This window comes from Chionomys nivalis, chromosome 1 (genome assembly GCF_950005125.1).
Source record: "Chionomys nivalis chromosome 1, mChiNiv1.1, whole genome shotgun sequence".
NCBI classification, from domain to species: domain Eukaryota; kingdom Metazoa; phylum Chordata; class Mammalia; order Rodentia; family Cricetidae; genus Chionomys; species Chionomys nivalis.
This window is the reverse complement of record NC_080086.1, coordinates 193,581,690-193,607,708: the sequence shown is the minus strand read 5'-3', so window position 1 is coordinate 193,607,708 and position 26,019 is coordinate 193,581,690. Positions and strand designations below refer to the sequence as shown.

The following is a 26,019-nucleotide window of genomic DNA, read 5'->3' as shown; positions in this document are numbered from 1 at the left end:
TTTATGCAATTTTTCCTTTTTCCACTGATCACATATTTTATTCTATGTATACTATAAGCTCCAACTTACAGTATTGTTTTTGCTTTAGATAGTAATTTGTCTGTTTTATTCCTAGTGTCTGTTCCTCCTGTGGATCTAAGTTTAATCTTGTTTCCTCACCTTGTTTTTTCTCTATCATTTCTTGTAATAGAGGTGATGGCCACAGCTTACATTTAACAGAAGCATCTAGTTCATCTTGGTTCTTCTTACAGCACTTTAAAGCAATGCTTTCCATCTGACCTCCTTTGATTCTGATGAGAAATTAGCAGTTCTCCTTGCTTTCCTGTATGTGATGTTTCATGTTTCCATGGATTTTTTTCAAGAAATCCTCTTTCTCTTTGATTTTTCAGAAAAAAAGAAAATGAGACTGATGGGCCTACTTATATTCTTTATATTATGTATATTGATTATTGAGCTTCTTGGATCTGTTAACATTTTTTCATCATATTTGGAATGTTTATGTATATGATTTCTGATTCTTTATCTCTTCTGCATTTTTTATTCTCCATTTCTTTTTTCCTTACTATGTATATACTAATGTTCTAGTGTTCAGAGCCTGGGGGGTTTCTGTTCATTTTCTATTTTCCTTTTTATTATTTATCTCCTCCTCTTCAATTGGACAATTTTTTTTTTCTTTTCTCTTTTTGTTTTGAGGCAGGTTCTCATTGTGTAGACCTCGCTGGCCTGGAATTCATTTTGTAGGTCAAGCTGGGATCCTTCTATGTCTATCTCTGTGAACTGCATTTAAAGGTGTGTTATGCTTCCACACCCAGCTTCAATTGAACAACTAATGTTGGTTTGTTTATGTGTTCTGTCACTGCCCTTGGCCATTAAACTTGCCAGGGAATTTTTTCTTCCCATCTCCAAGTATATATATTTATATATTTTATTTATGGTGAAAAGGTAGATACTTAGAATTAGCTAGCTGGACTCAGTTTAGATAAACCCAGTTTTGTTGGCAACATTCAGAGCATCATAATCAGGAGCCAGCTGAACATACGCCCTCTTCTCTCCGTCAGGCCTTATGAGGGTGTTGATTTTGGCCGCATCAGTGTCATAGAGTTTCTTCACAGCCTGTTTGATGTGATGCTTGTTGGCCTTGACATCCACATGAACACTTATCTATTGTCCTCTGTCTTCTTCATGGCTGACTCCGTGGTCAGGGCTAATAAGATGATGGCATAGTGGTCAAGCTTGTTCGTCTTAGGCATGCTCTTTTGAGGGTTTTTGGGCTGCAATAGGAGCCACACAGGGTCCTGGGCTGCAAGAAGATGGGTGATGTGCAGATCTTCTTGTGGCTGTGGACGCCTTTCAGCACTGCCTTCTTTGCTTTCAAGGCCTTCGCTTTGACTTTGGCTTTGGAAAGGACAGGAGCTTCCTTATTCACTTTCTGTGCCATCTTCCACGATTATTTTTAAAAATAAACTTTACTATAGTTTACATTCCTTATTTACTCACTAGTTAAAAGGATTGGTTTTCATTAGTCTTTGTTTTTCCTTGAGTATTTTTCTAATTATTCCTAATAAAACCCTGGAGTCAGCTATTGGGGTGAAAGCTGAAGGATCAGAGAAGCAGTGTGGGTCTGGAGAGATGGCTCAGCCGTTAAAGGCTAGGCTCACAACCAAAAATATAAAGAGTTCGGTTCCCAGCACCCACGGCTGTCTCTCCAGCCACCTTCTTTGTCCTACACTGCACCCGCGTACATGGACGGCAGAGAAGCAGTGCGGCCAGCACTAGAGAGACCTTTGGCTCCTACCGGTGCTCAGACTGAAGGGGTGATCCTGTCCTGAGACTACAACCTCAGACTCTGTCTTCACCAAACCTCAGATTACAATGGTCTCCTGTCTTCTCCTGCCTTATATTTCTCTTCCACCCAGCCATATCACTCCTGTCTCCACCTCCCTAGTGCTGGAATTAAAGGCCTGGGATCCCAAGTGCTGGGGTCACCTTTGTGTGAGCTCTGTTTCTCTGTTGGACAGATTTAATCTTGTATATCACAGGGTGGCCTTGAACTAACAGAGATCTCTTTGCCTTTGTCTCCCAAATCCTGGGATTAAAGGTGTGATCCACCACTCCCTGGCACTTTGATCTTCAGGCAAGCTTTATTTGTTAAAACACAAACAAAATTTCACTACATTTTTCTTTGAATGTGCTGCATACTACATTACAGCTTTCTTCTGCCGACTCTGACACTCATACTTGTTTTAGAGATATTCTTACTGGTCAGAAATTTATGTTCTGAATGGGAAGAACTTTAAACTTAGGAAAGCCAATTCTTGCTTCTCACTAATGCCTATGTGCATTTCATATTTAACTTACGTTAGCACCATTTCACTATTAGATATAAAGGGCCAGGCTCAGTGTTAGTTTAAATGTTTTAAATAGTTTTGATGTGTAATTTGGATATAAGCAGAGTTTTTGAATCCATAAATTTTAATAGTTAAGATAAGGGGTTTTCTTATCACCATTGACTGCCTCCTGCTCCTTAAACTACAAAGGTACTTCCTGGTCAAGTGTTTGCATCACTGGTGAAGTCTAGTGTAAGGCAGATTACTGAGGCTTTCCTCATTAGGAGCCAGTTTCAGGGAAAAGGCCATTTCTCCTGAGTTACCCAGAATCCTCTGATTTAAACTAGGACATTTGAAATTTATGTTTTCTTTTTAGGGTTCACCTTTAGATGTTCTTAAAGATGAAAGGGTTCAATATTGGATTGAGAATTACAGAAACTTATTAGATGCTTGGAGGTTTTGGCACAAACGAGCTGAATTTGATATACATAGGAGTAAATTGGATCCCAGTTCCAAGCCATTAGCACAGGTAAGTACCATATTCTACAGAGAATCAAATGTTAACATGTCAGATAATAATGAATTGTTATCTCCTATTCTTTTATTTATATTGAGTTTCTCTTAATGTCTTTGTCTATTTCAATACTTTCTTTTCCTATTTTATTTTAGTTTTTTAATTTCCTAACAGCTAAACTTTGAGATAAAACAAAGAACAGTAGGCCCAGATGACCTTAGGAAAGTCTAATTGCTATTACTGTCTGAAATTCAGTGTCTGCCAAATTCTGTCAGACTCCCATGTTAGTAATCCCATGTGCATATTATTTTTATGTATTTATATAGAGTAGAACAGGATTTTAAAAAATAGAATAAGTATAAACATATGTCTATACATGGCATTTTTAATATGAGATCAATTATCACAAGGTATGTGATATATCATACTATTACTTCAGATGTTAAATATTTGGTTATCTTCACCCTGAGCACTGGATGGTGCTATTTTCTTTATAAAGGAAGTTGAAAATTATTGCGGCAGCTGGAGTAGGTCTCTTAGTAAGATAGTACTGTGCTGTATGTTACTAATCTGGAAGAGCTCTAGGGCTTTTATAAAACCTAGCGAGCACCTTTGAATGATTATTTTTACCATCTCACCAGCTTTGTTTTGAACTTTTAATGTACTATTGCAGGAGCCTTAATTCCTTTTCATCTTACAAAAGGTAGTGGTGGGGAATGGGTTTTTTTTTGTGTTTGTTTGTTTGTTTTTTGTCCTTGAAATATGGAACCTGGGACCTTGTATGTGCTTAGTAGTTGGTCTTATATCTGCAGAGCTCCTTTCCCTCCTTCCTTCCTTCCTTCCTTCCTTCCTTCCTTCCTTCCTTCCTTCCTTCCTTCCTTCCTTCCTTCCTTCCTTCCTTCCTTCCTTCCTTCCTTCCTTCCTTCCTTCCTTCCTTTCTTAACAAGACTCTGACTAAATTACACAGTCTGGCCTTGAACTTGTGATCCTCTGCATCAGCTATCCAACTAGTTGGATCATAGGCCTGTCAGGAAGCCCAGCTCAGGGTCACTGACTTTTTGGTTTAATGGTTGCATGTTGGTATCTTAGTTTCTTTTCTTGTTGCTGTGAGCAACTAATTAACAAGAAGCAATTTAAGGGACAGCAGTTCTAGGGAATACAACTGTTGGGGAGAGGGGGTTGGGAGCAGGACTATGATGCAACTGCCACTGTGTGTCCACAGTCAGGAAGTGAGGCCAGGCTAAGAAACCTGAAAGGCCACACCAGATGACCCACTTTCTCCAGTTAGGCCCTATACCAGCTAGGAACCAAGTGTTCTGTGGGACACATTTAATATTAAATCACATTGGGGTATTTTGTATGCATTTTATTGTCCCTGGTTATTATAAAATGTTAGGGTCTAAAGTTCCTAGCATTTCACAAGTATTAGGTATTAGCAAAAATGTAATTAAGTAAAGGTGACAGGAAGTACCAAATAATGTAACTGCTACATGGAGACATGACTGAGAGCTAATCAGATGGATCATTTTGCAATGTAAAATAAAATTTTAAAACATTTTTTTCAGATCAGACTTTATAAACCCATTGTGGTTTGCACTAAATTGCTCTTTTCATTTGCTTTGTAGGTGTTTGTGAGTTGTAATTTTTGTGGCAAATCAATCTCCTACAGCTGTTCCTCAGTGCCTCATCAGGGCAGAGGCTTTAGTCAATATGGTGTGAGTGGCTCACCAACAAAATCGAAAGTCACAAGTTGCCCTGGCTGTCGAAAACCTCTTCCTCGGTGTGCACTTTGCCTCATTAATATGGGAACGCCTGTTTCTAGCTGTCCTGGTATGACATAATTGCACAAATGTTTTTCTGAACTCATTTTCCTACATAATTGAAATATTGTTGCTAATAAAATATATGTTAATGATTATTATTTTTAAGAAAAGGCACTTTACTGACTGACTTGACATTTTTTTTATTACCTCTTTAATTTATAAAGTCTGTACATTAAAAGTAAAAAATCTATGTTTATGGTTACTCAGGTAATCTCATAGAAGACTAAGGTTTAAAAATGAGTGATTTTTATAATTATACCATGGATTTTAGCAGTATTTCAGATTTGATATTTAAAATTCACTGTGCTCACAGCTATTCATAAATGCTTTTTGATAGTCTCATAATACTATCCATTCCTTCTTCCTTCATCCTCCCTAATACATGAACTGTTGTTAGCCCAGAAACCCCGACCCCTTCATCCTCCCTAATATATGAACTGTTAGCCCAGAAACCAGGACCCCTTCGTTCTCAGTTTTAGTCTTGCGTCTGCTATTTTGTCAGTTCTGTAGTAAGTAGATGTGGAGTTTTGTTGTTTGTTTGTTGAGAAGGGGTCTCAGTATGTAGGCCATGCTGGCCTTGAAATGAGAGAGATCCTGCTTGTGTCTCCTAGGTACTGGGATTAAAACATATGCCAGCATTCTGGGACCAATATATGTTTTTTTAATAATTAAAAATACTATTATTTTTTACTCTTTACAGTAAACATGGGAATTTTTTTAAAACAGCAAATAATGGAATATAATATACTTGGTAGCTTGGACCATTCCAGTTATATAACATGAAAATGATACTAACGTCCAAAGTCTTCATCAGAAACATTTTGGCTTGGGCTGGACATGGTGGAGGACACCTTTAACCACAGCATTCAGGAAACAGGCAGGCAGGCAGATCTTTGTGAGTTCACGTCCTGTGTAGTCTATAGAGACAGCTCCAGGACACCCAGAGCTGCCTACATAAAGAAACCCTGTCTTAAACAAATAAAAAATTGTATTTGGCTATTTGGTACCCTCGCGTAATGAAGAAGTGGCCCTTGTGCCTTTTTCCTTCATGTATAATGTTTTTCTATATACATCTTAGTATTTATGACAGTGTCTCACTATGATGCCCTGGCTGGCTGGCCTAGAACTTACGGCCCTGTGCCTCAACTTTTGAAGTACTGGTAGTAGAGGTGTACATAATCACACCCCTGGGCTTGGTTTAAATTTGAAATAAGGGTTTTTATGCTGATCAGTTTTTATATAGCCCGGATTATACCAAAAATGCAACAATATGAAGCATCTACTACATTAAAAAATTAAGCAAATTAAATATATCTGTGAAAACTGAGATATGTAGAATTATTTATGTTTAGTATAGCCTTTGGGCCATAAGTATCAGGAAGTTACAGTGCATTTCATTTTTTATTATATGTTAACTTATTGGTCCTTTCTAGTTTTGAAATATATATAATCTAGAATTGAAAAATATTAAATCATAAATCAGTTCAAGCTATTGTGGAGACTAATATAATAAATGCTGATTATGATTTATTACATCATAATTATTTCAGAAATTTCTCCTATATTTGGCTTATCCACTTATTTGCATATTATGATGAGGCTGATACACTAAGCTGAGTGAGTCCAGTAGCGTTTTAGAGGTCGTGATGAACAACAGTCTATACAGAACATGTAGAACTAATAGAGAGTAAGAAGGAAGGGCTACTATCTTTCGAGGAGTAAGGAGTGATCCTCAAATTTTCTCTCTGTCATTCCAAAATCTTTAGAAAGATCTGCGATTCCAGAGACTTTGTTTGTTGGTTTATTTTCCGAGACTGGTTTCCAGTGTGACTGAGCGTGGCAGCTCTGGAGGGACAGCACCTGACTTGGTGGTTTTTTGAGACGGAATTTCTGGAGCTCACTTTGTAAACCAGGCTGGCCTTGAATTCACAGAGATCCACCTGTGCTGGGATTAAAGTGGGATTAAAGGTGTGCTCTACCACTGCCCAGCCATCCAAAACTCTTAAGAAAGATTTATTTGGGAAGAAGTCCAAGAGAGTAGCCTGTTGGAGACTGTCTCCTCTCTAAGTTAGAAGTTAAAAATAAAGGAGTTGGAGAGGGGCTCAGCAGTTTAGAGCACTGGATGCTGTTCTAGAGGACATGGGTTTGATTCTAAGCTACCGTATGATGGCTCACAACCTTCTGTAACTCCAGTCCCAAGGATCCAACCCCCGCCCCCTCTCTTTTGGTTTCTTTGTCTGGCTGTCCTGGAAGTAGCTCTGTAAACCAGGCTGGCTTCGAACTCACAGAGATCTGCCTGCTCCTGCCTTCCAAGTGCTAAAAGTGTGTGCCACTACCACCTGGTCCAGTGCCCTTTTGACCACCTCAGACACTATACATATACACACACACACACACACCTAGTTCATAGACATATAAGTAGGTAATACGCACACACAGTAAAGTACAAAATCACTAAAGTGAATAAAGTGTATAAAGATAATTATCTCTATAAAATCTTTATTTTCCCCCTGTCTTTTTCTTTTCTCATTGTTGATTTGTCTGTAAGTCCTTTAGAACAATTTCAGTATAGCTACCTCTTTTATACATCCTTTTAACTTATATCACAAGCAGAAAATTATGGATATTTTAAGAAAATATTCCTAGCTATAAAATTATTCCTGTAGCTATTAAAGTGTGACTGGCAATGATATAGTTAAATTTTTTTATTTATACAACATGTTTTAAAAGGTAATAGTTGGTTAGCAGTAACATTTTTTACTTAATTTATTTTTCTATTTTTATCTGTAATTATGTGGGATTTAAAAATAGTTTCATTTGATTTGTTTTAAAACAAAACATTGAGGTAGCCGAAATTAATAGAATCAGCATTTTTTGGAACACAAAAAGTGGCATAGCACAGTAATGTATGTAGAAAAGCTTGGAGATGTCCAACATGCCTGAAATTTAAGTACTACAGAAGGGTCATTAGAAAAGTATATGCAAAGATGCAGGTGTATAAACAAATTTTACATGTCTTAATTTTTTTTACTGAACATTGATGAAAGTATTTACGTTATTTAATCTGTTAAATAGAAATTATTAGAATCCTTTTCCCTACCTTGCTTAAATCATGGTCTACACCAGTCTTTTTTTTTTCAGTTTTGAGAAAGAGTGTCAATATATAGCCTTGGTTATCCTGGAATTCACTATGTAGACTAGGCTAGTCTTAAACTCAGAGATCAGCTTACCTGTGCCTCCCAAGTACTGGGTTCTGAAGCATGTGCCGCCAGAAACAACCCTGTATATACCAGACCTTTTTTCCTAATGTGTTTTTAATTAAGATATAGTTATGCCAACTGCCTCAAGTTCATGACTGCTTTTTATTTTGTGTGCTAATTAAATACACAACACACATGCACACAGAAAAAATATAAATATACCCACTGATTCCATTTAGTGCTGCTTGTATGCTTATGATTTCAAGGACAGCCATGTGACACTGAGTTTCTAAATCAGCCTTTTGATTAACTATATATGTATATGTAAACTGTCATTCAGTACTGGATCTTAACATTAAAATTGCTATTTCAGCCGGGCGGTGGTGGCGCACGCCTTTAATCCCAGCACTCGGGAGGCAGAGGCAGGCGGATCTCTGTGAGTTCGAGACTAGCCTGGTCTACAAGAGCTAGTTCCAGGACAGGCTCCAAAACCACAGAGAAACCCTGTCTTGAAAAACCAAAAAAAAAAACAAAACAAAAAAAAAAAATTGCTATTTCAATGTGGTATGTGAATTATATTTTAACATAGCTTCCCTTTAAGAAGCTTAAATTTCTGTGATTTGGCTAATGGTAGTCAATTTCTTTTCCTATAGGTGGATCCAAATCGGATGAAAAAGTGGACTTGAGCAAGGACAAAAAGTTAGCTCAGTTTAACAATTGGTTTACCTGGTGTCACAATTGTCGGCATGGCGGGCATGCTGGACATATGCTTAGTTGGTTCAGGTAAACAGCACTTTCCTTCCTTGATAATCTTATAGTTACAGGACATAGAGCAGATAACCTTTTCAATAGTTTAGGAGCTTAATATCATTGTATTATATCTTAGTAGAGAATTAATTTTTAAAACGTTTGTTGATTTGACTTAAAAAGGTAGTATCAATGGTTCCATTATTATCTTACATAATGTTAAACTGTAAAAGTAATACTTATGCCAGGTGTGTGGTGTCTTTAATCCCAGCACTTGGGAGGCAGAAGCAGGTGAATTCTTATCAGATGAATTCAGGGTCAGTTTGAACATAGCAAATTCTTGGCTAGCTAGGGCTACATAGTTTTTTTTTTTTTTTTATACTTGTATAAGAAATCCTTGTATGGATTAAATGCTTAACATTATTTATCCTTATTGGAGGATAGGATCCTTATAGTTTTTTATATCTTACAATTTCTCATGTAATTAAAGTATGAATATAGTTATACACATACACACACACACACACGAATCTACTACACTAGTTCTTTCCGGGTGCGCTCCACATAAATAGCTCTTACAATGGAGATTCTCAAAATAAACTTACTGACTTTGAGCACTGCCAGTGGCCCTGTGATGTCCATTAACATAACACAAAAGCCTGTCTCATTTGTGCTAACCTTAACTCTTAATTCATCCCTATCCCACGGAGATGGAAACTTTTCTCCAGCTTGCTTGGTCTCACTGAATCGGTTTATCTCTGCCCGCCAGTCCCCTCTTCTGCTTATCAGATAACCACCCAGAGGCTTAATATTAATTGTAATTGTTTGGCCAATGGCTTAGGCATATTACCGACTACCTCTCATTGTAAATTAACCCATTTCTACTAATTTGTGTATCATTACATGGACATGGCTTACCAGTGATGCCTTAGTATGTTACTCCTTGGGCGGCTACATGCCGTCTCCCCAACTCTGCCTTCTTTCTCTCCATATCTTTGTTTGGATATGAGAGAGACACATATTCACAACATACAGAAGGACATCCTACATCAATCTCCTTAATAACTGTTTTGGTATATTGGTGTAGAAACCAAAACTGTTCATTTCAGTTACATTTTCTTCAGAGTTCGCCTTGGTGCTTGTTTCTTATTCGATGCTCTTAATGCAGTGTTTTACTATGGGTTTTAATTCATGTTTAATATAGTAGCATTTTGAAGTTAATTATATAAATATATTTGTGTGTGTAAAGCTTGGATTACTAACTGTTACTTCACCTTTTTTCAGGGACCATGCAGAGTGTCCTGTATCAGCATGCACGTGTAAATGTATGCAGCTGGATACAACAGGGAATCTGGTACCAGCAGAGACTGTTCAGCCATGAGATGCTACACATAAAGAGAAACCTTCAAATGAGGAGTTTTTAATCGCTGTCCTTCACAGTTCAGAAACATACCTCAGAACAAGTCACTCACGACTCTCCTATAATGGGAAAATAAATCATTCTATCAGATCAGCAATTTGATGTTTGAGTGATTTTGATGTGCTTCTTAGAGGCAGATGCTGCTGAAGCGAACATCAGAGCATGAATATAAGTTCTGTTCAGTAGGTTAAAGTTAATTTGAAAGAACCTTCTAGAGTTTTGTCAAAAATATGAATGTATATAGAAGGTTTTAGAATAAAAACATACCTCTGCCTGCATTTCAATCTGAACTTGATATCTTTTGATAGAATCTGTACATATTTAAAGTCAAAAGGTCAATTTAGTGGTTCAGATAACAGTTTAAGCTTATCCATGCTTAGATTCCATTCAGATAAAATGTGTTTTTACATTAAGAATTAGCACCTCACCCACACTGCTAGTATGTTTGAGAAAAGTACATGCATGCATGTGTGTAAACACACACACATACACTTAAGGGACTTCCTCATTCATTTACATTGTATTGTAACAAATTTTAATATAGGTCATTGTTGTATTTCTCAAAAAATCCAGGCCAGTGAGATGGTTCAGCACGTAAGGGGGCTGCTGATCCTAATGACCTGAGTTTAATCCTTGAGACCCACATGTCGAAGGCATTGAATCCCCTGACCTCCACAAGTGTGCTGTGGCATGAGGCAGGCAGGTGCGCCCACACACTTAGAAAATAAAGAAATGAATTAAAAAATATATCTCACAACATTTCAGGAAAACATGCTAAAGAGGTTTTCATTTTAGTTTTTTTTTTTTTTTTTTCTGAGTTCTGATTTGTCTTTGGAGATTTCTCTACTTACCATCCTAACTTAGCATTCTCACCATCAGGAATGTTCTCTGAATACAAAGCCTTTGCAAGATCTTATGTAGGAACCGGCTTAATGGTGCTGTCTTTCAGTTTTGGAATCTGTCTTTTTCAATGATGTTGGGCAAAACGGGTGTTTCTGAAGTCGACTTTAGATATAAGTTGCTGAAAGTATGTGTACTGGGGCCAGTTCAAGGACTTTGTTTCTATTTTAGTTTGTCTGACTATGGACAGATTTAAGAGAAGATTTATATCAATAGTCTTGTCATCTGCCGTGTACAGCAACTGAACTGCATGTTTTGCTAGAAGTAATAATCTTAGAGGATTTTTCTACAGATGGAGATATGTATGAAGCTTCATGTCAGCAGCTGGGCAGAGGAAAGACTGAGATCCTTTAGACTGAGTTGTGATGTACATATTCACAACTTGTTTATTTAAGATCTGATTATGCAAAAGGCATAGAGTAACCTTGGGGATAGTGTATATCTGCCCTAAATTTCTTCTGGGTGACAGTTTTCAGATGAAAAACTTGAGAATAATGACTTATTTCTTATAGAAATTGCCATTATGGGATTATTGGTCTTCATAAATCTTTTTACTTTCATTATTAGAATATTTTCTTTAATGTTGGATAAATTAAAATATTCCTTTTAACCTTACTGTGTCTTTAACATGAGCTTTAAAGTAATGACAAATTCTTAGGATACATCTTTTCATTTTTCTAAAAGTATAATATAAAGTTAATGAAAGTTTTGATACAGAGTATAGGTATAAATATGAACTCAATTATGTAAATATAGACTTGTAAAATGTCTTAATATGGTGACATTTTAAAGGTCTTCTATGTAATAGCTTCCTAATATTTCCTTTGAACCATACAGCTTATATTGGTGTCTATTTATTTTGTCTTGCATTGTATGTGGAATGAAAATAGATTCAAATTATTTCCCCATTTTTTTATCCCCTAGGTCACTGGTATTTGAGATTAAACTCAACAAGGTATTGTTGAGTTACTGAGATAGTGTTGCCATTGTATACATAAAACAACATAGGGACATTTGTACTTGTCTTGGACAAAATAAATAATGACCACTGACAAATACATTAGTAGCACACCGATTAAAAGGATAATGGCAAAGGGCAGAAGATGTAGGTCATTGGGAACGTGTGCTTAGCATACATAAGGTAAGTTCTCAAGGTTTCTTAGCACCACATGCACACAAAGGGAGAAAGGAGGGTGCTGTTCACCTGTCTGTATCTATTAAAAAGGAATATCTGCATTCTAATGACTATTGGAAGACAACAACCCAAGAGAACACCATGAGCAACAATGAAGTCAGTGTAAGTGTTTTTCAATGAAGTAGGCAAATACATGTTAAAACCCTTAGAGATATGCAACCCTTTGTCCGAAGATGGCAGAAAGTTTTTATGAGTTACTAACTGGTTAGATGTGCAGATATATGAATGATGTAGTTCTTTGCTTCATTTACAGTACAAATGTAGAACTTTAGTGTCCACTATAACAATAAATATTAACACATACAGAGTTAATAGTAACCAACTATTCAAATAAAGTAGATATTTTTACTTAGGAAAATAAGTAATAAGTAATAAATAAGTTGGTAGTTGAAGAAGAAAGGCTGGTTACATGAGAACATGCACAGCATGTTAAGTATATTTTCATGGGAATTTTACAGTCCTGTTGGGCTTTGGGTGATGTTTGTCTTTTTGTTTTCTAGCATTTATTTTCAATAATGAGAGATGTAAAAATAAATGCAAATGTATATCACCCATATTACTGGCTTTTTCCAGTTAACTGTAACCAGGCATCTTCTGTTTCCAGTTATGAAACAGCCAGATGTGATTTATCTAAGGTAAAGCAACTGCGTCATAATAGGAAAGTTAGTACAGTTCTGATTTCTTCAGCAAGCATTTTCCCCGGTTCTGTGTCTGGTAGGAAGACCGCACTAACAGCACACACTTAGTCCAGCACTCAGGACAGTTAGAAAGTGCACTGCAGTCTCCATTTAGCACCCTGAGGAATGGTTATAAACTTCTAATTTCCCTGTAGTCACTGGTACATAACTAGTACTAGCTCACCCTTTGCTCTCTCTCCTGTGTCTTCCTCCTAGATTTTCTGACTCTTCTCTTCTGGCTCTGGCCATGGCAGGAAACCTGCTCTCCATTGTTATCCAACCTGGAGTGCATACATATACTACATTCTCAGTAAGTTCTTCACAGGAAGTGGTGAGTTCTCAGTGTGCCCAGATACTCATGCTTCTAACAGCCTAGCAAGCATCTGCTTGCCTTGATTGGTGGATATTTTTAAGGTCATGATATTACATAATGGACGGCACCATCATTGCTGTGGAATCAGTGTCTGAGTAAAGCCATAGCCATAAGTTTAGTTTGATTGTTGTAGCATTTGCATCTTCACAGCCAAAATGTCAGTCTCTTTCATTTTTGTTTTGAAATTTTAACATAACTTTCTAAATACTTTCAAATAATTGAAGGAAATAGTTGTCCATAATGTCTTCCAAAATGCAATTTCCTTACTAATACCATTGGTGGGACAATGTTTTTAAATGCTTTGCTTTAAGATTAAGGATAATTTATGTAATGCCAGAAATAGCAATAATAATTCAACACATAGTCTTTCATCCAATTTATGAAAAACATGCTGCCTTAATGTAATTTCCTAACTAGAAATTCAGATAGAGTAATTTAATTAAGTTGGCATCTTAAACTCACAAAGACAAAATTGTCTGGAAGTATGTTTGAAGGGATTGATGTCTCAAATGTGAAACAGACATTTATATATAAATTCACAAAAACCATTGCTTTTGCATTTTTTATTTAAAGAATATTAGTTTCACTTAATGCTTTATAAACACTTGAATATGCAAGAAACCCTGAAGTTTGAAATAACAAATCCTCATATTTATTCACATTTTTGTTAACAGCATGTAGGGTCTCTTCCTAGACAAATTGCCCTCTCTGACCTCCACACTTTGGGAGACAAGGAGGCGGGCTGGCCTGGAGCTCATGATCTTCTCTCTACACCTCTTGCATACTTCACTAAGGTAGCACTCTTTAAAATTTAGTATAGTTCTTCCAATGAATGCTGAAATATTGCTCCAAACAGTAGAAAACCAGACACAAACTGGAAATAAATAGACTGACACAGGTTCTCAGGGTCTTCTGAGACAACCAGCCACTGCTGGGAGTGTTCCTAACCTAATGGGGGGTGATAATTTTAAGTATACTATACTATGCTGACTCTTATTATTTCTGCCTCAGGAAGTGTTCTATGGATGATTATTTTCCCTCTGGGATCTTGAAATGAAAACTATCATCCTTGCAGATAAATCATTCTCTTATGAAAGACCCCATCCCCACTAATTTATTACTTCTAGTTTGTCTCTCTACTGTTCATTTGGCGTCCACTTCCAGTATGTGAAGCTTTGAGATTTCTAAGTATCGTTTTGCGTATTTATGCTAGAATTTGATTTTTTTTCCAGCAGAGACATTTGAGTAGAGTGCAAATGAATTCTCAGAACAAAATTGCCAAGCATATATGACAGAACTGTAGGGAAGAGGCGTACAACTTTAATCTGCAAAGAAGCTTAAAAATAGCTCTACGTTGCTTATGCACAAGGCCTTACACTTGACATTTCTCATTTTGGCAGCATTCACCTACAGACCCCTACCTGCACCAGAATACATTCATCCCTGGGATAAATGATTAATAAGCTGCCTATCACAATTTTTTTGTTGTTGTTTTTTTTTGTTTTTTGTTTTTTTTTTTGTTTTTCGAGACAGGGTTTCTCTGTGGCTTTGGAGCCTGTCCTGGGACTAGCTCTATAGACCAGGCTGGTCTCGAACTCACAGAGATCCGCCTGCCTCTGCCTCCCGAGTGCTGGGATTAAAGGCGTGCGCCACTTTCACTACGTTTTTACTGAGTAGTGGAGGCTTTGGTTGATCATAGTCTAGCCATCAGTATTCTCACTGAAACTGAATCTGCCACTACAGAGTTGTGCTATGGCAATCAGCATTTCAATAAAAAAAAATTACAGCATTTAAGATAACAGCATTCTTTCCTGGTCACTGTCCTATCTGTCAAGGAGGTTTTGTTATTTGCCTTCAAAGAACTTTAGAAAACCTTGTGTTCTTGTCAAGATCCAACATCCGAGGATTTCCAGTTCTTTTTTTGGGCCTTCTGAGAGACAGGTCTTGCTGCTTAGCCCAGAATCCTACCTCAGTATTCTGAATACAGGAATTGCAGGTGTGCACCATTATGCCTTGCTTGTTCTTTTTATTAGTCACTGTCATGTTGCGTGACATGCAAATGTTTGAGACCTGCATCTTGCATGGCGAACAATAATACAACTGCCAAATTACTTTAGAGTGATAATGCTCCTTAGATACTCTTGTATTCAAGCAAGATGTTAGAACAAGAAGAGAAGAACATTATTTAGCTGTCAGGACAGTGTGGGCTACATTCTAGAGCAGATGGCAGAAAATGCAGGCCTACATAGCTTATGAAAATGGACAGCTGTGGTTTTGGTAAAATACATACGAGGAAAAGGAATGGGATTTAGAACTTCTATTTCAGCATTTCTCTCTGCCTCTCTCTCTCTCTCTCTCTCTCTCTCTCTCTCTCTCTCTCTCTCTCTGCCCCTGGGTTTCTCAGCATTCCTGAATTCAAATTGCTCCCTCCATTACTTATCTGCCAATTTGCCCAATCTCTCTATATTTCCTAATTTCCTTTCTTTATCCCTTTCTGAATTTTCTGTTTAACCTGTCTCTGAATGGGATTCACCCAGCTGAAGTGCATATGCCCTCAGAGCCAAGGCAGGGAGTGGAACCATCTTCATACTTCATGGTTCTTTCCAATGGCTAGCAGTTAGGTGGTGGTTGGTGCTGTGAGTTTTCTGTGTGCACTTTAATAAGCAGCTGGGAAAGGCTGTTTTGAAGACTCCTAACTAGACTGCATTTTTACCCAATATTGATTGATGTAGACAGCAGCCATTTTCTTGGATTTGGGGAAATGGGTAGAAAGGGATCATGGTAAGAAGCAGCACTGGGCGATAAGAAAAAGGGTGGGGGCGGGTTTCTACAGTTCTTTCATTCTTTAGATCCTCCTCTCCAGTACTCTTTCAACCACTGATGACCTGGTTAGGCCAAGCTTTGCTAGGCTGGGTGGTCAGTAGGCAATGAGCACACCCTTCCCTATGCTTGATTCAAATAGCGTACCATTCATACTTTGCTCAGAACTGTTTGCAGCACAGCATTCTAGGCAGCAACTACCAACTGGTAGTTCATCTGTTGAACATTTTTAACTCAGCCACTTATTTGGAGTCTGAATAACAGGACATGCAAAATTATTAAATTTAGTAGAAGTAAAGGGATAATTCTGGGAAGTGTTCTAATTGGATGGTAAAGCTGGAATCAGGTCTAGCGTCTAGATTGCAATCTGGCACTTTTCTGTTTGTCAGACTATTTATTCTCTCTGTTCTTTAAGGGTGTGCTCTGTTATGTTGACCATGCTCTAGTGGATGACCCCACACCCAGGAGTATATTACTAAGACAAATTGAACTCCTTGGTATTATTAAAAAGAAAAAGGCATGTATTTGGCTGGACAGATGAGATGAAGGTGATCTGATAGGATCTGGGTGTGTGTGGGGGGGAATAGGATCCAAATGTATTTTATGAAATTCTCAAAGAACAAATAATTTAAAATATTTCATATTATAAAAGTCCAAGTAAGTAGTTCATTTCAAGTTTGAACACCTTAGAGCCAGGGAAGCCAATGGTGTAGCTCTCAGTCTAAGACTGAGGTCCTGAGAACCAGAGAGCAGGTCCCCCCAGTCCTTGGCACAAGAAGCAGGAACTGAAGCTTAGAACAAGGTGGTGATTGATGTCTTTCAGCTTGAAAGGATTGTTATATGTCACTATAATTATACATGCAAAATGTGTATCAATGATATTGGGCATAATCTTGCATAAGTGAACATTTGTTATAAAATATTGATGTGTAATATTTTAAAGCCCTATGTAAATGAATTTTTTATTTGCATGATTATGGCCATATGAAAAGTTATTGAGGCCAGATATGGTGGTGTATGCCTACAGTTCAGCACTCAGTATGTGAAGGCAGGAGAGCTGTAAGTTTGAGGCCAGCCTAAGCTACAGTGAAAACCTATCTCAAGAAAATAAAGACAACAAACGTTGAGAAATTAGTCTTTTAGAAAGATTCCAGATCCCATAAAAGTTTAAATATTTGTGTCTAAGATTTTTCATCAATATATTTAGATGTTTTGCCTAAAGCAAATGATCTGCCTTTACTTTTAATACGGGATGTAGCTATTTTAGTGTGTGTGTGTGATTTTAAAATCTGTCTTTATCATATAACAGTCAGGGTTCATGAGTGAGCTAATCCACTCCTTCCTCTGCTGGAGGTGAAATGTTTTCCTGTGCCACCTTGTAATTTGCTTTGCAATGATTATTGCTATTTGTAACCATACCTTGTGATTACAAGACACATGTAGCTGAATTTAGAATATGTAGGGAACATAGGCAGCAGTGTTATTCTAAATGTCACTGACTTCAATTTAACTCACAAGAATTGTTAAAAGCTGAAATAATCCATTTTATCATCCATTTCTGCAATGTATTTTTAGATAATCTGAATTTTGTTGTTTCAAAGTTGTTTTATTTCTTTAATTTCTGAAATTTCCTAGCCTCATTTCCAGTGAGACACCCATTAGAGAACTTGTGACAAGATCCCACTTTCAGAAAATTTGCAAGGTCAGTGTCACGTGTTGCAGACTGTTTACCAGATATACTGTGATGTGGCACATTATGTAATATTTTGCCTCCCTTTAACTAAGCAATCACAGATATGTACATTGTAGGTGGACTTTCTTTCCTGCCAGCCAGTTCCCAAATAACCACACAGAAACTTATTATTATAAATGCTCAGCCGATAGCTCAGGCTTGTTTTTAGCTAGCTCTTACAACTTAAATTAGCCCAATTCTAGTAATGTGCTGCCCCGAGGCTTGTTTACCTATTCTATGTACTTCTATTGCTGCTTCTTCCAAATCTGGCTCACAACTCCTTCAACTCTGCCCTCCTCCTCAGTGTTCTCTCTGTCCTGAAAACCCTGCCTAGCTATCAGCCAATCAGCTGTTTATTAAAAGAGAGAGCAATACATCTTCATACTCTACAAAAGAATTATTCCACAGTTTCCCTTTTTTTGTCTAACTAAAATGGAAGGTTTTAACTTTAACATAGTAAAACTATATATAACAAAACAGTTATCAAGTAAGAATTACAGTTTCAATCCATGTGTATATGGCAAAATTAGAGAAAATATTATCTATTTTTGTGAGTCTAAAGGCTTATGCCTAATTAACCCCCCCCCCCTTTTTTTTAAATCAAGACTAGGGAAAACTCTAAGTTTAACTATTTAGTTTTTAACTCATCAAAGATCCCAGATTGGTGTAATATTACCTAAAGACAGGAACATTAGGCTGCCTGGACAGTCACTGAAAGTTCTTTTGTAACATTGGGGCATCTATCTTTGGCCCATAGGCCTAGAATATCTGACAGACCTTTTTAAAAAGGCAGGGAACTTTGAAGGTCTGGTCTACTTTGTCTTGGCAAAGTTTGGCAGTCACTTTTTTGTGTGTGTCCTGCTAGTTCAGTTTGGACAGTATAGTATCAGCATTTGAGGCAAAGGAAGTTTCCTTTCCCAAATGGATAGCTTTTGTCATAAAGAAAGCAAACTCCATACTGAGGTTCTTCAGTGGCCATCATCCTCTTTTGAGGTAAATTTGTGCTATCAGGAAGCAGACATGTCTCACTGTCATGAAAAGCCTTAGGTTATTAAACATATTAAATGCCATATTCTATAGGTCTTTGAAGTGTATGAAGACCATCTATCTAAATATATGTTTAAACTTGAAAACATACCTAATATGACTACAATTTGAGTATTATAGATGACTACTAACCTGTAGTTTTAATTATACATTACATTTTTAAATGAGTTGCATAAACATAATACCCCAAACAAGAGTAGAAACATACATATAGTATAGCAAAATAAATTTGTATCAATAAATCAAATCCATACCAGTGTAAAGTATTTTAAGATTAATAGTTTTTTGGATTAAAGGAGATTCAATACCCTTTTTTCCCTATCATTCTATATCATATCCTCCTTTTTTTCTCTTTAGAAGGAGATCTTTGAGTTTAATTCTTTTGTTTAGCTTTTTTCTGGCTATGACCAATAATAACTTATAACCAACACTCTTTTAATATAGTAATACACATCCATAATCCATCTTTTGGGAATGTGTGTGTTGTTTTTCTAGATTGCTTCCTGTTTGGGGACACTGGAACTCTGGAGGAACCTTAAGAAAAACAGGGTAATTGTTAAGTTTTGACTGGAACAGTTTGTGAGGCTGGAACATCTCAGCCAGCAGCTTGAAGCAGTTTTAAATGTAACATACATATCTGTATTAATACAAGTATAGACTGTGTGTTGTTCACAAGTTAGTCAAAGATGATTTTTTTGCTTTATGTTTGAGCAAGTATTTTTCTAGAAAGTCTTATTTCTTTATGCCTGTAGCCAAGATTTCCGGGAGTCTTTCTCAATCAAACCTGATCCATATCAACCTGGAATGAATCCACCATCTCTCATTTCCTGTGGAAATAAAAGCATAACCCCTTCCCCAGAGCAACACACCTTTTGACTTTCATTTTGAAGTCAGGGTATTTTAAAAATCTGTGTTGGTTTACTTCAGCAGCCTTTATGACCCAGTGTGTCATAGCAGCTGTCGCTTGGTCATCAACCATCAAGAAATTCATAGACAATACATAATTACTTTGTTTTTTAAGGGCTTTATTATTTTTAAACTACTTTTTAAGAACTGTCTATACCCTTTCTCTTTTCCCTCACAAGCCTATGTATATTTTTAAATACACAGTAACCCATTTAGAGGCTTTTTTTCGTCTGGCTCTGTCTTTACAGGGCATTTGCAATCTTTTCTGTATGCATGAGCAAACCCTAAACCTGCCCTGCGGCTTAGTTTATGGCATGCTGGAGGGGCTTACACTGACTACTCAAGCACACAGGCAGTGGTTGGGAGACTCCTCTCTATACCCTGGCCCTTTAGAGAGACTGTGGGACTAGGAAACTGTAGCTGGCTCCATTTTTGTGTGTTTGGAACCTTTCCTTAAGGCTTTTTTTCTTTTTTTTAAGTTTTATGTTGATATACACGGCTTCGCCCCACATTGGAATGACATTTATAGGTGGAGTTTTCTTTCTAGACCACTGATCAGCCCTGTCCCACCAGCATGCTATCCAAATAAACACAGACTTATTATTAATTGTAAATGCTCAGCTGATAGCTTAGGCTTATTTTTAGCTAGATTTTGTAGCATAAATTAATCCATTTTTAGTAATCTATGTGCTGACCTGAGGCTTGTTTACCTCATCTATGTATTTCTCAGGTTGCTTCTTCCAAGTCTGGCTCGCGACTCCTCAGACTCTGCCCTTCTTCCCAGTGTTCTCTCTGTCCTGAAAATCATGCCTAGCTATAGGCCAATCAGCTTTTTATTAACGAGAACACATCTTCACAGTGAACAGAAGGATTATTCCACAGCAGTACACAAATAATGTATTTTCACTAGATTGCTTAAAATATATCTTTAAGCTTATACCTCAAAGTTTAGGTCATATGATGGAAGATAAAGGGACAACGGCAACACAGATCCATTTTATTTTCTTTAAAAGTGATTTTACTTTCCTTAAAAAAAATAAGGCAGGATATTAGTGCCAGTTTTAGCAGAGTGGCCCTGTGCAAACAGACGACAGTAAGTCACCCATTTTATCTCCACTGGAAACCACAGTTTAACATCTGGAAAAGTCACTGTATTAGTTCACAGTGAAAACGGAAAGGCAGAAACCTCTGCAGCTGCCTTAAACTCACTTTCTGAAAATAAGAGCACTATAAACATCATATTTAGTCCCAACTTATTTTCATAGTTTATTTGTACTATGGAAAGTGAAGCAAACTGCCCAGAGGCCCAATTCTTTTAAGTCACTGGTTTCTAATAGAAAAATAATTCACAAAAATCTCCTGGTTTGGAAGCAATGACTCCTACTTCTCTAAATCTCCAGTATGATCATCTGGAAAACATTTAGTCATTTCTAAGGAGATTTCAAAATGAGGCAGTCTTGGTCCACTGTCTGCCTTGCATAAAAGGTCAACGACATGACCAACTAAACCATAACATTTCTGAGACATATGGAAAAAATAATTTGCTAAAAGGAACTCTGATTATTTCAAAGGGCAGATGTAGCTCTTAAATAAAATGTATTTGCTTATCAGGCTCAGTGTTTCCATATAATTTAAAGCCTCTCAAAAGCAAAAGAAATATTAAAATGTTTCAGGGAAATACAGCGCTGTGTAAGTTTGTGTTAAATTCACCTGACATAACTGACTAGTACACGTATGCAGTATGTCAACTGGAGCTGAACTAATGCAAATAAGCATTGCTGTCTAATGCCTAAACAGTGCCTCATGTCAGAGTATTAAGTTTTAATTAATAATTAGCCATCCACAAAGATCTTCCTGCTGATTAACTTTAAAAATTCAGGTAACAAGATATGAAATCTTTTTACATTTACCGCTAAATAAGATTTATTACCTTAACATTTTCTGATATGAGATTTGAGTGATAATTCAAACCGAAAAATGAAGTTGCTTGGAACATGAGACTAAGTCACTGTTTTTTGGTTTTTTTTTTTTTTTTTGGTTTTTCAAGACAGGGTTTCTCTGTGGTTTTGGAGCCTGTCCTGGAACTAGCTCTTGTAGACCAGGCTGGTCTCGAACTCACAGAGATCCGCCTGCCTCTGCCTCCCGAGGGCTGGGATTAAAGGCGTGCGCCACCACCGCCCGGCTCTAAATCACTGTTAACTATAGCAATGCCCTAAACTCTTGCTCTACCCATCTGTATTATTTTCTTATGAATTGAGGCATTTGTTTGATAACGGTCTTCAAGTTTTCTGATCTTTATTTGCCCACCAAAGAAACAATCATGTTGAAACAGAATTTTTTTAATATTCAGAAACCAACGTATTTCATCTTACATCTTTTAAAATGAGGAACTACCATATAATTTAGTGCCCTGCTAACATTCTGTAATAGGAATGCAGAAGCAATATTAACTGCAGTTTATCCCTTGAAATCAAGAGGAACACATGATATCATAACTTGTTCAGAGCCTACAATTCTGGTCTTAATTAGCCATCTCATAGCCCCATGCTGTAGATCAAATGGGGTCATAAGAAATAAATGGCTTAAGTCAACATCTCTATTAGAAAGTAACTCAAAACATGTGTTTTACCTGATATTCTAGGTTCTACACTATCTTCCTAGGAAAGGCAACTTGATGGCATTAGGATCAGCTTTATAACAGATAATAAAATTCCAGATGAATTAGATAAAGGAAGAAACCAAATTGAAGTTTCACAAAGTAAAACCATACCTGACGCCTCCTAATCGGGATTTCTTTGAAACCTCGGATCAATTAAATACTAGCTGGCTAGTAAGACACATTGAGTGTATGCTAGGCTGCTGTGGACAGACTTCAAACTTTTATATGTATCTTCAGTAATTAGCCTAGAACTTAACACCAAGCATTTATGGAAAGACAATGCATATTATATTACCATATTAAAAGTGCAGCCTCTGAGTTCTATACACTTACCAGTCACAACAATTTGTTACTCAGAGCATTCAGCACAGAAAAAGATGCTTTCACATTTGTGTTATAATTTCATGAAAAAAATCTGAAGCACTACAGAACTAGCACTTAGGAAACTGTTTTGGATTATGTCATCTTCTACATTAAACTTTGATATTCCTTGTACAATTTCAAGTTTGAATGTCTCAGGAAGTTTAATACTTATGATTCTAGAGCTGGCATTTTTACAGTGTTTCTGTGTTAACTCATTTCTGTTTCCTAGCTTTATAAACAGTTTTTTTTTTTTTTTTTTGGTTTTTCGAGACAGGGTTTCTCTGTGGCTTTGGAGCCAGTCCTGGAACTAGCTCTGTAGACCAGGCTGGTCTCGAACTCACAGAGATCCACCTGCCTCTGCCTCCCTAGTGCTGGAATTAAAGGCTTGCGCCACCACCGCCCGGCCTATAAACAGTTTTTTAAAGACATAAGTGTGCTCCTTTGCCTATACTGATACTCTACAGTCAACAATATTTACTAAGCACTTACTAGGTGTAAAAAATTAACATTTAAGTACTGTAGAATTTCTTTTCAGCAAAATGAAAACACCCTAAAATTGAGGATGGTTAGCAATTCTACCCAAAAATCATTCAATTATATGCTCATAATAGGTGAACTGTATGATTTGTGAATATTTTAATAAAATTACTGCAGGAAAAATCTGGAACTTGTGGCAGGGAAGTACTTGTTCAGATAACACTCCTTCAGTTGCTGTGCCGAGGGGATATCCAGGTGTACATGGTAAGCGGCTCAGAAACGACAGAGCTTAGAAACAGCATCGTATCATTAGCACAAAGAACTCACTCAACAGAAAGCAAGGTCCTAGGCTTAGTACCATCTGAGAACACTCAACATTTGATAACACCAGGTTGGTTAACACACAACTGGAGACGGAAATAACTTACTGGAAATGGCTGGTCTCCCTTGTTTTCAAACTGTACTTACACTTACATGCTATATTTCATATAATAAAAGGCTTTACCATAACCAGCTATGGTAATATTTATTAAATAATCTGTAGATTATTTAGGGGCCATAAAACTATGAAATTGAAGATAATCAAATTATACTGACCAAAATATTTGACAACTTAAAATGAGGATTTTGGCTCATGGTTTCAGAAAGTTCATTCACATGGCTCCCTATCTTTGGACCTATTGCAGAACATCATAGCAGATAAATAAAGAGAAGGAAGGACCAGAGGCCAAGTTATCCCCTTCCAAGCTATGCCCCTAGTAACCTACTTTAGCTAGAACTTTCCAAAATAGAGCCCTAAATGTGGATCAAATCTGTGGGGCAATTTCCTATTCAAATGATAGCATTCTCCATGTGAGGATATATAAAAAGATCGTGGGCATTTTACAGTGCATATGTGCCACCTCCTATATGCCACCATTCAAAATATAAATTCGAACTTCTGCAGATATTTAAACTCCTAGTAGGGCCTCTATAAAGTGAAAAAAAAAAAGGTTACATATCTCCAATATACAATAGTACAATGTTAAGAACAATTAGAAAGAATGGGGTTAAAGAACAATATCCAGTTTGACAAAGTTAAATTCTTGCAGTGTCAAGTGTGGCATGTGCAGCATGTGGTATGATATGAGAGTGTCCTGCCCTGACAGCCTTTCTCACTGTAGCCCCTGGGACCTCCTAAGTGGGCTCCACTTGCTGCCTGTAGCTTCCCTTTGCAGATGTTGCCACTGTTGTTTCTGCCATCTAACACCCTGGAGTCTCCGCTGCAGCTTAAGTCTCATGCATCACACTGCGAGGCTACCTGCAGGGACTCTGACTCAAAAACACCGTCTAGACTTCTAGGCCTTCCTTTAAATGTTGGTTGAATCTTCCATGCATTCAGTTCGAGTTTTACATGCCTGAAAAAACAAACTCCATGTGGATGATGCTAAGACCTACTGACATCCTGGGCAGGAGCCAGGCCCATTTAGACCAAGTCTGCATAAGATAAACACAGTGGGAAAAGAAAATAAAGCCCCTCGAACAAACCTAAGAGCTGTGCTTACGATGTTCCTCGGAGCTTCCTTAATAATGTACAATTTTCCAAGTGAGTAAAATGCTTTTTTATGGTGCTAAGCTCCGAACAACCACATAGATACTCTTTGTACCCACTTTACATATTCCTTTTCTAGACAAACTACATTTTTTCAACACAGCTTTTTACTCTAGTTCTTATTCTAAGCCCAGCTAAAAGCTGTGTGCAATGAACATGTCACAGTCTAAATATTAACCTGTCTAGAAATTCCTCTGCCAAATGAATGCCTTCATTTTGAATTTAGCCTCACTTAGTCCTAGGACATGGACAAAAATGTAGACAAATCCTTTCCCATAATGTAATACAGACCTTTCCAGTTTGTTTCCCAAGAGTCTCATCTCTACCGGAAATCTCATGAGCGTCTTTGTTTCTCTCTGCATTTTGGTCTTTCGAGCTCCCAACATTATTCATTCCTCATTAAACTCTGTTCACAATGTTCTAGGACTTCTCTGGTCTGTTCTCCAAACCTTTGGAGAACTCTTCCCCCAACGAAGTCTACCATGTGTGTGTGTGTATGTGTGTGTGTGTGTAAATAACTGTTCTTGTCGCTGTGACAAAATACCTGGAATCCACAATTTAAAGGGAGGGCTAATTAGTGCTTCCATATGGTTTAGTACCTCATGGATGACAGGGAAGGGGAGAAAAGAGGAAAATCATACCAAGGGCCAGGTACACCTTGAAGGACAACCTTTTAATGATGTACTTCCTTTAACTAGGCCATTTTTCATGTCTCCAGGATTTCTCAAAATAGCTTAATCTGTGAGAGACAGTCAATATTCTGGACATTAAAAAAAAAAAAAGGTAGCCGGGCGGTGGTGGCGCACGCCTTTAATCCCAGCACTCGGGAGGCAGAGGCAGGCGGATCTCTGTGAGTTCGAGACCAGCCTGGTCTACAGAGCAAGTTCCAGGACAGGCTCCAAAGCCACAGAGAAACCCTGTCTCAAAAAAACCAAAAAAAAAAAAAAAAGGTAGATAGAATTCCATACTAAAAACAATGCCAGTTTAAAGGCACAAAGAGAAAGTCAAATGACTCTACTCTCAAAGATCACCTCTGTCACTGGTATATGTCCACTTTATATCCAGAATGAAGAAACATGTCACAAATTTTCATTCAACAAAATACTTTCTAAATAACCTACCAAGGCATAATCAGCATGGTAGATGGTAAGTAAATCCACCACAGTTGGCCCAGACTTTCATTTGGTAGGTCTAATACTGACCTTACAGCTACAAAACTGAAAAAATAAACACAATTGACCAATAGCA

The 26,019-nt window shown here is 37.3% G+C and overlaps 1 protein-coding gene across 3 annotated transcripts in view; it reads left to right on the top strand.

Annotated features, from left to right (window-relative positions):
* Mios (meiosis regulator for oocyte development) overlaps nt 1-11,450 on the top strand; it is a 34,109-nt gene extending 22,659 nt beyond the window's left edge. For all 3 annotated transcript variants that reach the window (XM_057775696.1, XM_057775679.1, XM_057775687.1), the window contains 4 exons: nt 2,704-2,856; nt 4,467-4,671; nt 8,518-8,647; nt 9,896-11,450. In XM_057775696.1, coding sequence (XP_057631679.1) covers nt 2,704-2,856; nt 4,467-4,671; nt 8,518-8,647; nt 9,896-9,992 — 585 coding nt within the window. In that variant the 3' untranslated portion in view covers nt 9,993-11,450. The remainder of the gene's footprint in view (nt 1-2,703; nt 2,857-4,466; nt 4,672-8,517; nt 8,648-9,895) is intronic.
* Nucleotides 11,451-26,019: the final 14,569 nt, after the last annotated feature.